We start from the raw sequence: 13,265 nt of genomic DNA, 5'->3' as shown, positions 1-13,265 counted from the left end.
GGTTCGACATTTTCAACAAACAACAAAAAAAAAGAATTTACATCATTTGTTTGTTTGTTAAATGAATATACATATATGTAAGGAGACATAAGATTGTACATGGAGGTAACGGTTCAGCTTTTTCGGTTTTTGTTTTTTTTAAAGCCACCAAATAAATAAATAAATAAGGATAGAATATTCATGCCTGAAGGCATTGGTTTATCATTTCTAATAAAATAACTGATAACTCAATAATCTGTTAAACAGTTAACCCAATAAACAACAAACGCATGAATTCATTAAGATAGAAAGAAGACTTTTTGATTTGATTGATACTTTCTACTAAAAGAAATAAATAGTTAATGAATCAATGAAGACAATAAAAACAGACAACAAATGATTTAACGAGTGAATAAGGTTGGAAGACGTCTTTGTTGTTTATGTGGTTTTTCATTTCTAGTCAAATAAATGGTATTGGTTATGAAATATTTCCAAAGCAGCCGTAAAGTCACAGTGCTAAATGCCCAAACATCCTCTCTGAGTCAGTGAGAGTTCAGTCACAATCTTCAACAAATATTATCTACAAATCTACAGTTTTCCACCTAAAAAAAATGGAGACTTTGTGTACTTTGTGTTAGCAAAGAGTGAGAATCTGTGAGATGCTCGTATGATGGTGAATATGACCGGGACATGTTGGGTATTTGCTTAGATTTTTCTGTCCTATCCGATTCTCTTCTTATTCTTCTTTCACACTTTGGTGTGTTCTTACAGATGTTTATTCGATTACAGCTGTTGACAATAGACGTGGAATATCATACAATCTGAATTGCTTTGCTCGTGCATGACCACGTTCGTTTGCATAAAGAAACGCCCCCGAACCACCATATATGGTAAATGATGTCCTTTTGACAAGCCTAGTAGCCTGATGGAGTATGTTGAAATGTCTGTGAAGATGTGAAGTAGGAATAATGTCCTGCGTAGGAAAATGCACATGCATATGCATGGTCAGAAGCGTGTGTAAATATACGCACATCCTTACGCACGAGAAGAAATTGATCAATAAGGTTCTGTGCGTAGAAACGTGCGTACGCACGGTTACACGGTGTCTAAGCAGAACCTGTCGTTTTTCAAATCCGTCCCCGATTCTACCTTAACGTGCCATGACTTCTGTTACAGATTCAAATTCAAACGAAGAAGCTCGATCTCAGTCATGTGACCTCCAAGTGTGGCTCGCTGGACAACATCCACCACAAGCCAGGTTAGCGCGTTCACCGACACGCACATCCACTAACGCAGACATCCACTGACATGCTGTTTAAGCACGTTCAGGGCCCTAAATGTAGAAAAAAAAAGTCAAGTCATGCTGATAAACGAATGTAACTTATTACTCTGGTTGTCCATTAGTGAGTCACAGAACAACACCACCACCTGCTGGTCATGTGCTTCATGAACAAACAATATGAATTGCAGCTCTAATATTCAATATACTTTTATTATAAACACATATTATTCATATAGCAATGTATACTTTAGTGTATGTAAACGTTCTTCTTATTTGACACTTAATAACTTAATGCTCTACCAAATGTTTACATCACACCGCTCATTTATGATATTAAGTAAAATGATCCTTTAAAAATAAGGCTTTAAAAATAAGTTCCTAAAACGTTGCTTTTTACGATGGAACCCTGTCGGGCGTATTAATCTTGAAGATGCAGATAAATAAATAGCAGGAGAATCTGAAGATCATGTGTTAATAAGTCATATGACTTATCTAAGAGCCAATCATGTTCCAATATGCAAATGCAGGCAGCAAGACACTGGTTTAGCTAGGAGAGGGGTGGAGCATACGTACAAGGTCCCTACGTATGTGCATATTAATATCATTTATTCAGTTATTTGTAAGTAAATGTCTAGACATTTCTGTGCAGTGTAAAGTTTTATAGAACTTCCCCATCAGGAAATGATTGTAAAAGTACCAGATTTAAATGTACAAAGAGGTAATGTCATTTTATTTCAGGGGCGTACATGCTGTATCGCAATACATGATATCTTAGCAAGTAAGAACTTACTGAAAATAACTCGAATATGGACAGTTTGATCTTGTATGTGATTATGATCAAATAAAAAAGGTCATTTATAATTGTTTCTAAAAAATAAAAAAAATTAAAAAGTTGCTATCTTTAAGCATGTTTTATAGAAAAACAATATTTAATTTATTAGTTCAATCTAGGAAGAAGTATTAATAGACCGGGCTATAACTTTATTATTTTACAAAGATTGTGAACATTTTTATTCGGTGGACAATCACACTTTGGACGTGAAACGCCCACTAAGATTTTTCTTGCACCTCCGTTCCTGCAGGTGGCGGTAACGTGCGCATTGAGAGCGTGAAACTGGGCTTTAAGGATAAAGCCCAGGCTAAAATTGGCTCTTTGGATAATGCCCATCATGTACCAGGAGGAGGCAATGTGATGGTGAGTGAGCTCGATCTTGAAGACTTAATATACTCCTGTATAACAGGCTTTATTTTGTATAAAAGTTTTTGTTTCTTTATCTTCGTTAATGCAGAATTCCTTTTTTTTTTTTTTTAAACTCATTTTAAACATGCACCCCATGAGCTTTTAGGCTTAACACACTGATCTATAATTATCTTCTTTTGTTTGACCAAATTTGTGCTGACATTTTGTAGCTCTATGCATGATATACTGTAGCCTCAGGTAGCGATTAAAGGGTCCAAGCACTTTGCGATACAGCGTGACATTAGGAAATTTATAACTTTTTCATTTACAGGATTAAATGAATTCATGTCATGAACATTACAAGGTTGATGTTTTCCTGAGCATTTCGTACAGCTGTTAGTTATAGTGCCATCTAGTGGTGGAGTAAAATGTAACAGTGATCTTAAACCTGTCTATTAAGTTTGCTGTCAATTACTAGCAGACTCTTTGCCTACTCCCTGCCTGTAGAGCATCTGATATCTTTTATACATCTTTCTGGCCACAAGCCAGAAGAAGCTTCTGTTCGAAGAAGGTTTGTTCGAAGTTGAATTAGCTAGATGTGTTATGTAATATTATATAGATAACCACCTGAATGGTCGTATTGTAACTTTGCTGCTCTTGTCCTCTCAGATCGAGAGCCACAAGCTGGCGTTCCGTGAGTCAGCGAAGGCCCGCGTGGATCACGGCGCTGAGATCGTCACTCAGTCTCCGGGTATGTCTCCTCACCACATGTCGTCCTCCGGCAGCATCAACCTGCTCGAGTCCCCACAGCTGGCCACGCTCGCCGAGGATGTCACAGCTGCTCTCGCCAAGCAGGGACTCTAAACAGAAAACAAAAGAAAACCTTCACCATCCTCTATAACGCCCAGCTACGTCATCAGCTACACCCAGCTATATATAAATATATATATATATACACAGCAATCCCCTCTAGTGGTGTCGTAGTAGTGGCTAACGACCCTCTGAACGTTTCTGGGACACCGCATTTCCCCTCCGACACATCGAACCTCATCCATATCACAGTCGTTATCTGTCGCCGGAACGAGAGCAGCCACCCGGAGCTGGAGCGGACTTTATGACGGAAGGAGGAGAAGTCGGTGAAAAAAAAATAAAGAATTGTTTGTTGGATTTTTATTCCTATTTTATGCTATTTGAATCATTTTTATTCTAGGATTCCAGTTAATTAGCTAGAAAGGTACCAGTGCTTTGATCTCCCTGTATGCTGTGTGATTTTCTTTTTTTTCCCTATCTATCTTTCTCTCTCTCTCGCTCTCTTTTTTTTTTCCTTTTTTTTTTCTTCTTCTAAATTACGATGGTGTACAGACGCTGATCAGGTTCCGATCAGGTTTAGTGTTCGGAAAAGGACGGAGAATGATTTGGGGCAGCTGTTTCCTCCTCGTTCTTTTGCGCAGAGCCAGTGCATGGAGTCCAAACCCCGCCTCCCAGAACAAAAATAATAATAACAACAATAATAATAATAATAATTCGCCCACCCGACCAACAAAATGATATACAGTGTATATTAATATATAAGTAAAATGACACCAATTATTTGTCAACAGCATCTCTTGATTAGAAAATAATAATAATAATAATAATAATAATAATAATAATTCTTCAATATCATAATATCTGTACAAACACTTTATTGCAAATGAAAAAAAAAGGAAACTAATGCGCATGTGTCAATTCAAGTATTGAAAAAAAGACCTATTTTCTATTTGAAAAAACGGATTTAGTAAGTTCTTTGCTGAGTCATTGGATAAAACGAACACTACATGTTTTTAGCTATTAATCATGACAACATTATGCTTGTTTGATCATTTGAAATGACTGCGTTGGCTTTGCCCAGGGGTCCAGGCATCAGACACACACCTTACAGTACGTCTGCAGGTAAAGGAACACTCCGGCGTTTTTCAACCTGATCTCTATCTACCGTGTCTATAGTGTGCATGTGGTTACTACAGACAGGAATTTCAACGCGGTGTGTTTTCTCTTTACTCCAAACCTACTCCTAATAGAAGTCTAAGGCAGGTGTTGAATTCAGATAATAAACATTTCAACTATGTCTCCATATGACATGATGAATAACGTGAAAACTACAACGATAGTTGTAACAAAATAGTAGTTCCGGTTAGGTTTTGTGGTTTCCTTGGGTAGTCCCAATCTCTGAAAGGATGAATCATGCATATTATTATTATTATTATTATTATTATTATTATTATTATAATCATCCAATATTTGTCACACACAGTGTATACGCAAGGAAGCGACAAATCTACAGCCGATTATTTCTCGATGCACAGAGCTGCGATTTCAAGCAGCAGCGATTAAGAAACTTTCCGATCGAGATTTCCTTAATCCATGCAGATTAGGTACGACGCAGTAAACCGATAAATCCAAACCGTTCTTTTAGTTCAACCCTACGGCGCGTGTGGTCCGACTCACAACTTGACTTCCTAGCCGTAATTAGTCCCCATTTACTGTACCAGTCCGTTCCCATTGAAGATGAAACCTGTAATCGTGGTTTCCTCGTATACAGCCGTATACACGATACGACCTCTCTTTAAACGTGTATAGGGACATTATGAGGAAAAATCAAGCTTGGAAAGAGATCGTTAGTGCCTCAGGCGAGTGTACGCGACTAGTACAGCTAGCACGCTTTGCTAATTTCCGAACGAATCTAATACGAATCCTGATGAAAGAGTAAATCAATTTTCACATTGATTTGGTGCGTTATTCGGTTGATGCTGTATAGCTATATACACTGTATAGTTACGACCATTTCTGATCGGACCTAACCTAATACAGGTGACGGACTACAAGCGACACACACGATTAATCGCTCCAGGGTGTTTGGATCCACCATGACCCTGATCGAGAGGAATTCATCAATGAATAAAAATTTGAGCGCATCTTTACGTGTAAAAAAAAAAAATTGTCTGCAGAATCTGTGAAAGCGCAGCATTAAGAAAGATGCAGCTTATAACATCTGATAAAGACATCTGTTAGAAGTACGTTTTAAGGTTGTTTTTCCCCATGTTGTTTTTGCATGTAGTAATCACACGTACGGTACAGATGTGGTAGACAGAGTTGAGGTTGGAAATCAAACTGATCGTCTCTTATTCCTTTAAGAGAAAGATTATTACGCCTGATTTGGATCGCGGTTTAATATTACGACGGACAAGCTACATCACTGTCTCTCCTAGCTTAGTGCAGATTATTGGAAAGTCATGATCGTGTATTATAATCACTGCTGTCCCTGTACACCACGGTGCAGTCGTTGCCTCTGGGCATGTGTTTGTCCAAGAAAGCTTTTTGCTTGTTATTTTATTATGTATGGAGCATAAACTCGGGACTCTCAGTCACACTCTCTGTACTTCTGCCGTGTTCTTCTTAGATACTTAGGTTTGTTTTACACGTAATTGTAGGAGGTGGAAATAAAGAGACGAAACAAACGAATTTAAAAAAAAAACAGTACAAAAATAATGTTTAAAAAAAGTCAAAAAAAAAAAAAAAAAAACAAAACATTTATGAGAAAACTCACCTTGCACATGTTTGAAGTGCTCCAGTATCTTTTTTCTGTCGTCATTTGTGGTATCCCGTGCCCCCCACTTCTTCGTTCTTTGGCTTCTGTATTTTTCTGCACCCTGTTTGCCCTTTTGCTCACTTCCACAGCAAACTGTAAATCTATTTAAAAGGTCCTGTAGATGTATGCAGTTTTTCTCCTGTTGATATGACGCTGATTACAAATGCTCTTAACAGCTACGAAAATAAAGAAAATGGACGAAAGCGATTGTCGCTGGAATGGCGTTCTTTTCAAGCCCCTGGTCCGACCCGATCAGGTTTCGGAAATATCCTGAGTGACGTGTATATAGTGTCTTGTGTAAGTAAGTATGCACCTCGTGATTAGTTCTGTTTGAAACCAAAGAAGAAGATTATTTGTCACATATGCATTAGTGCACAGTGATTTTTTTTTTCTTTGCATATCCCAGCTTGTTAGGAAGCTGGGGTCATGATACAGAGCAGAGAATTTTAAGGGCGCTGGGTTACTAATCAGAAGGTCAGGGGTTCAAGCCCCAGCACTGCCAAGCTGCCACTGTTGGGCCCTTGAGCAAGGCCCTTAACCCGTTCTGCTCCAGGGGCGCTGTATCATGACCCCAGCTTCCTGACCTGCTGGGGTATGCAAAGAAAAGAATTTCACTATACTGTAATATATATATATATGTGATTAACAAAAGATTCATCATCAATACGTTGAGATCACTTGGCACCAACGCTAATTTAGGTGTTCAAAAGCAACAGAGTGAATACTTTAGCAAACACAACTTTTACATAATTTTTTTTTTTTCAATTTTATTAGGGGCAAATCACACCAAAATGTAGTGCCCTGCTCAAAAAAACAAACAAAAAAAACAATAATGCATTTTTTAAACAGTCCCTTACTGATTTTACGATATTACTATAAAGTGCTGATGCCCTGCGTTTCGGAAAGATTGGCTTCAGCTGGCTGAAAATTTTAATATATGTTCAATTGGACTTCCATATAGGTATGTACTGTATATGATGCTAACTAATTGCTAACTCTGCGATGCTAATTGTTGCTTGGTATTTAGTGGAAAACGTAAGACTAAAATGAAACTGCACCAAGACATGTAAACATTTTTTTTTACCCCATAAAGAAGAATTCTTTTTAAAATGTGTCCCATTTGAGGTCCCATTCGTCTGCCGCTAAGTTACAGAACAGGACACACACCTAAATCTTCACATCTTTACTAATGGTTGAACAGTTTTACATACAAGTACTACAGATGGGGTTGGATTAGAGAAATGTATCACTGTGATTACGTAATAAATAAATAAATTCTGGACTTTAAATTCTGTAAAAAAACAAACAAACAAACAAACAAATAAATAAATAAACATTTGCTACCAATTTCCATCTCCTGCATTAAGAGAAAGAACAAGAGCCTGGACAAATAGTGGAATTTGTGAAAAGTTTATTATGAGAAATGACAGAGGCGAAAAATAAATTAAGACTCTGGGGCAAAGGGGAGAGGAGGGCGGTTCAGCGACCAGTCCACAGTGGAGGCGATGTATATTAGCACCTTCGGACGACAAGGAGTGCGTGTGTGTGAGAGAGAGTGTGTGTGTATCTGGGCTACCCTGTCAAAGAGAGTGCCCTGTTTTATGCCTCGTTACTGCCCCACAGTGGAGAGACTCGCCCAGTACGAGCAACCCAAAAAACAAGAAAAAAAAAAAATTGGCTTCCAAATGTGGACACACAAAGAAGGGGAAAAAAAACATTGACGAAAAGAATGGCTTAGAAATGACATCCCATAGTCCTTTCATCTAAATTCGTTTCCCCGTTGGTTGTGGACACGGTGCATGGACGTCCTGACACCATGGGGTCTGGAGAAATAGACGAGCGTCCTCACAGCCGTTACCTCTTACACGGACATGATGTGTTTCACGAAAGCTGCAGGGGGGGGAAGAGACACTTTATATTATATAAGAAATGAATCAGTAATATTTTGGGAGATGTATCAAGGCCAATATAATTGTATGCTAATAATTGTTTAAAATCAGTACAATGTTCAAGATTTAAGAACAATTCGAAACTATATTACAATATTTTGCATATTATGACCTTGTACATAACAGCCCCAACACCACGCCACCTCATCGTTGATTATCATTCCTTACTTCTTACTACAAAGTGCTTTAATATAATGGATTTTATCGTCCTATTATCATCCAGACGTACTCGACGTACAGTAAGACGATGTAAAATGCAGTTACTGATACTGAAATCTTGCTTAATTGTCTTAATCATCTAACTAGCTTTATTGGTAAACAGCACTGACCCTCATAGTTGACGCAGCCGTTCTCGTCCTCCTGGCCGGCCATGAGAGCGTCGACCTCAATCTCTGACATTTTCTCACCTGTCAGTAATTCATTTCAACAATAAGCAAAAGCAAATTAACGAAATAAATCTGCACACAGTTATATATGCGCTAAACAGCTAAGGCTAACGGGAATAGAGACCTACTGGAAAGCTCACTCTAGAACATGGCATCCAGGCTTGTATTTGGTTTAGCACGTTTAAAACTAATGAGGAAGTGACCCGTGGTCAACAAAACAAAAAACAAAAAATCTCATTTACACCATTAATGTACCGGTTCAAAACAGTCAAGACATCTTTAAAGTCCAAAACTATGTTTTTAACTATGCTTTTACACCAACGCTACAGTCTAAGACTTTACAGAAGCAGCCATCTTTGACAACCAGAACTACTCTTTTTGTAGCGCTCTACCCCTCTGAAACGAATCAGGAAGTGGAAAATATTATTATAGTTCCACGTTATTGCGCTTGAATTTGTACGTACAGGATCATCTGGCTGTTTTACAAAAGAATTCATTTGAAAACCAGATTATGTAGCTCAGTGGTTTTCAAAGTGGCGGCCGCCAGGGGGCGCCCGGGGGACCTCAAACAATTTCGTGTGAAAAATAAATAAATACATGATTTTTTTTTTCTTTCTCACTCTCAGACAACCCCACCCCCACACTCCCCACACACACAGTCAATTCCTAATGTAATGTTATGTAAGGATGTAAGATATAAGTATTAATAAGAAAGGGGGATATATTCAGAAGTCTGCATTTTTAATGTGTTTTAAAGACATCTTGGAAAATGTGGGCCTCGGTCAAATGTTAATGCAATTTGGGGGGCCTTGCCCTGGAAAAGTCTGGGAACCCCTGATGTAGCTAAACCGTATCATTTCAAATAAGTACTATGTGAAGATTTGGGTGTGTTTTAGAGAAATTATATATATATATATATATATATATATATATATATATATATATATATATATATATATATATATATATATTTATATATATATATATATTTTTTTTTTACTCATAGCAAAACTACACTTGGTGTAACGAAGCAAATTGAAAAATGTACATTTGATCAAAAGGACTCAGATGGATTTCTTATTTTATGTAGCGTGTAGCATGCAGGTTCTTACCCAGTGTTGAGAGGACAATGCGCAGCTCAGCGCCCATCACTGTGCCGTTACCCTCCTTATCAAAGACACGCAGACCTTCAACGTAGTCCTCGAAGGTACCCTTATTGGGGCTGTTCACAATGAACTGCAGCATGGGCAGGAAAGCCTCGAACTCCACTCTCTTATTGGCCATCTCTGTATGGAGAAGGACAAGTGGTAGCTCAGTGGTTAAGGCATTGAACTTGATGTGTTCAAATCCCAGCACCACCAGGCTGCTACTGTTGGGCCCTTGAGCAAGGCCCTTAACCGTCAACTGCTCAGATTTTGGTGTATTGTAACTCAAAAAATGCTGACACATGTAGTGAGTGAAAGTTGTACTATAATGGCCGTGAAGCGATGCTTATGTAAACTCACTATTGTTTCTGAGTCTCTTTCAAGCATGGATGTGGATTTGTAGAGAAAAATATTGAAATGTATTTTGGAATTAGGTGTAAAGCGTAAGGTGTAGGTCATACCATCAGCAGTGGGGTTGCCCAGGATTCTGTTCACCTCCTTGTTGGTGGGGTTTTGGCCCAGAGCGCGCATGATATCAGCGATCTGGTTGTAGGCGATTTTGCTGTCGCCGACTCTGTCGAAGAGGCCAAAGGCTTCCCTGTAGTCTGAGGGAATGAAAAGTGACAGAGTTTGAATAGGACGTCTGGTTAATGATTTTGATTATAAGAATAATCTGACCTGTTTTCTATTAATAAACACTGCCCATTGTGTCTACTGTATCCTAACTGAATTTTGGCCCAATATGGGATGGATTTCTGATAGATTGATAAGCCAGAATGTAATCCTGATCTGGAAATGGAGGAAGTTTTGGGCCGTTTCCCTCTACTAATGTCAAATCTTGCCATTACTCGCAACCTGCCAGTCAGGTTAGTGAATCACGCCTGCCACGCCATACATTTCACACACTGATCCTCAATCGTTAAGACCAACAGCTGCACACACACTCGCCACAGGCTTTGACCAGGCAATATCAAGTTTGATCCATTTCAATAGGATTTGCATTGGCTCACTGGAAAGTGAGCTGCAAAAGATTAATGACTCTCCACACAGAGTCAAGCCTGAGGAAGGCGTTCAGCACACCAACTTGGAATCGATACGCTCCCCTAAGAATATAACTCCGTCCATATAAAGGCACTGGGACGTCTGAGTGAGCCGCGTAAAACCAAGAATGCTGACCGGTGTGTAACTAACACCATGCCTGAAGACTGTCTGACCTCCTACGGGGCAATGTGGGGATTGATCTGCTTTCCAAACACTCTGACCAATGAAAATAACTCGCGTTTATAGCGAAAAGTATTTCCCTGGTACGTTTTATTTGATTTTATAATGACAACGACTTTGTCTAAGAGTTCTGCCCAGGAAGATTTACAGAAAAACGTCACAGTTTATACAATTTAACCATTATCTGGCATTTTTATATGTTTCAATATGTATATATGTTTTGTCCTAGCTGTATAGATCTAAACCTTGTCTCTGATGGAAATACAACATAAAATTTATGTCAATTTGGTCATTTGAAAAGTAAAACTCACCCTCCAGCTGGTCTGGGGTGAACTCAACCTGCAGAAAGAATAAAGATCATTTTATTCTGCTCACTTCACTACCCATGCACCATGTAACAGGGCAAAGACAGGAAAGATCGATCAACATGGAAAAAGAATCTTAAAAGTTTACTTAAAATTATAGCAACTGTGTACTTTTAATGTGTTGTTTTTTTATAATTATTTATTTGATAGTGTTAGAATTGTAATGCAAATAGTTACAATTATTATAATAAATGGAGAAAAAAATGGAAGCTTAAATAATCAGTCTTTTTTTGTAAACCTAGCAGCACATTATAGCAGTAATAATAGCATAAATATCATACATTTATTATCATATATAATTAATTTTTTCTTTTTTTTTTTTTTTACGGAAATTCTCCAGATGCTAAAAGGAATTTCTCATTTCTGATAAATTCTCTGAATTTCTGAGAATTTCTATTTGATTTTTTTGAGAAATTTGAGAAATTTTTTAAAACTCCTCTCAAACTCCAATTTAAAAGGAGAGAAATTAGTGGCCGCAGTCATTAAAAGTTTTCAGCGAACAGATGTAACTCTAATCCTAAACGAGCACTCAACAGGTTTCCGTTTTCAGAATATTTGAAATATCAGATGGGCAATATGTCACAAATGATGCTTTCTGGGAAATGAGTTATGAATTCTATAAATACCAAACTTGGAGAGTAATAGAGAAAAAAAAAAAAAACCGGAGAGTCTTGGTGATGGAGGTAAAGCTACACCTCTCTGTGTGCTTAATTTAGCTTCTTCTGTGATGGTAGCATGACCATGGGAAGTCCATCTTTGGGTGTCTTAACCTTGTCTACATTTGGGTACCTGAGAGTCCTCATTGTAAAGACAGTAAAGTCGGGCTAAGTCAATCAGGGATGGATTAATCAAGCTATTCATAGTGCTGATTTTTTTTCCCCAAAAAAGATTTTCCTAAAAAATTTGAAGAAGTAGTGATCGTGATTTAAGATATATGCATCACAAGTCTACATTCTTTCGAGATTTGTTGCTATAGTATAGTAGCTGTTACTAAAGAATTTAAATTTTTATTTTTACCTTACTAACGAAGGATGCACAAACAATTTCATGGCTAATAGCAAGGTTGCTTTTAATCCCTTGAACAAAATGACATTGCAAGAACAATAAATACGGATAAAAATCGGCAGATATTTCCTTTTATCCTAGTAGATCAGTAATCCATGTTCTAAAATAAACATTACTGAAATTAATTAAATTAAACTACAAACTTTTTTTTTTCACTTTGCTGTGTAATTTGTGTAAAATGTGAGCATTCTGAATCTATTGCTATACGTCATGCTAAAAGGTTTTACTATATTTATATTTACCTTGACGGAAGACAGATCGACTGCTGCTGGTTTGGGTTTGGCCTCGGGTTCTGCAGCAGGTGCAGGTGCAGGTGCGGGCTCGGCCTTCTTTGGAGGCTCGGGCTTCTTAACGTCCTTCTTGGGTGCCATTGTTTAGCTGGAGATTGAGTGTTTCACACCACTGAGGAGGGAGTGGACCACGACCTGGAGGATGCTCAGCGCTTTTACAGAAAGCATGGATGTATATATGCGCCTCTGTTTTACTCCACGCTCGATTTCGGAGCTTGTGGTCTGATTGGCTGGAGAGTGCTGAAGGCTGGGCTCATGCTCTCTAAATGGACATGGGAGGGGGACAGAGCCACAGAATGAATTGGACGTGCTTAACGCTTATTTGGGGTAACAGGTGAATAGTGAAAGGAGTATTCCAGGGTCATGAGGTTAAATACTGCAGCCATTTTTACAAAAATATAAATATTTCACTACCAGCAGTCTCTCAGTGGTGAATCACCAGAAGCTGACTTGGCTACAAAATCTGCAGGGTTAAATGGTCTAATCTTTAACACTGAGGTATTTTGTTGTATAGACACTAAATCTAGATATGTGCATGAAAAAGAAGAGAAAAAAAACCTACCATATTTACTAAATGAACTGTGATTCATGGGCATTTATAGAAATTGGAAATCTTAGTCCTCTTCCTGTGAGACAGAAAATATGGGAATGTGAATATGTGAGTTTTATTTCAGACCCTAAAAAAGCTCCTGCCCCAGTACCCATCCTGCCCCAAATACTTCACAATATAAATGTAAATACCCAGGAACACACCCAGCTCGTCACTAAATACTCA

General features: G+C 38.1%; 2 protein-coding genes across 6 annotated transcripts in view; one reads left to right on the top strand and one right to left on the bottom strand.

The window, feature by feature from the left end:
* map2 (microtubule-associated protein 2) overlaps positions 1 to 6,272 on the top strand; it is a 127,986-nt gene extending 121,714 nt beyond the window's left edge. For all 5 annotated transcript variants that reach the window (XM_053680750.1, XM_053680754.1, XM_053680751.1 and 2 more), the window contains 3 exons: positions 1,156 to 1,237; positions 2,344 to 2,456; positions 3,111 to 6,272. In XM_053680750.1, coding sequence (XP_053536725.1) covers positions 1,156 to 1,237; positions 2,344 to 2,456; positions 3,111 to 3,305 — 390 coding nt within the window. In that variant the 3' untranslated portion in view covers positions 3,306 to 6,272. The remainder of the gene's footprint in view (positions 1 to 1,155; positions 1,238 to 2,343; positions 2,457 to 3,110) is intronic.
* A 1,191-nt stretch (positions 6,273 to 7,463) lies between these two features.
* On the bottom strand, positions 7,464 to 12,663 carry myl1 (myosin, light chain 1, alkali; skeletal, fast). Its single transcript, XM_017470909.2, has 6 exons — positions 12,443 to 12,663; positions 11,082 to 11,109; positions 10,011 to 10,154; positions 9,517 to 9,690; positions 8,348 to 8,425; positions 7,464 to 7,959 (listed from the first exon to the last, which is right to left on the bottom strand). The coding sequence occupies exons 1-6, from the start codon at positions 12,569 to 12,571 to the stop codon at positions 7,931 to 7,933; spliced, it is 582 nt and encodes a 193-aa protein (XP_017326398.1). The 5' UTR covers positions 12,572 to 12,663; the 3' UTR covers positions 7,464 to 7,930.
* Between the last annotated feature and the right edge of the window lie 602 nt (positions 12,664 to 13,265).

The sequence above is a fragment of the Ictalurus punctatus genome, chromosome 6 (genome assembly GCF_001660625.3).
Source record: "Ictalurus punctatus breed USDA103 chromosome 6, Coco_2.0, whole genome shotgun sequence".
In the NCBI taxonomy this organism is placed as follows: domain Eukaryota; kingdom Metazoa; phylum Chordata; class Actinopteri; order Siluriformes; family Ictaluridae; genus Ictalurus; species Ictalurus punctatus.
This window is presented reverse-complemented; position numbering and strand designations above follow the sequence as displayed.

What these genes read in the sequence shown, in the direction of transcription:
- myl1 (XM_017470909.2), bottom strand. Translation starts at nt 12,571, where the DNA reads ATGGCACCCAAGAAGGACGTTAAGAAGCCCGAGCCTCCAAAGAAGGCC. An exon ending in TCGATCTGTCTTCCGTCAAG is followed by an intron (nt 11,110 to 12,442) that starts GTAAATATAAAT and finishes TTCTTTCTGCAG; the next exon opens with GTTGAGTTCACCCCAGACCA. An exon ending in CATTGTCCTCTCAACACTGG is followed by an intron (nt 8,426 to 9,516) that starts GTAAGAACCTGC and finishes AATTACTGACAG; the next exon opens with GTGAGAAAATGTCAGAGATT.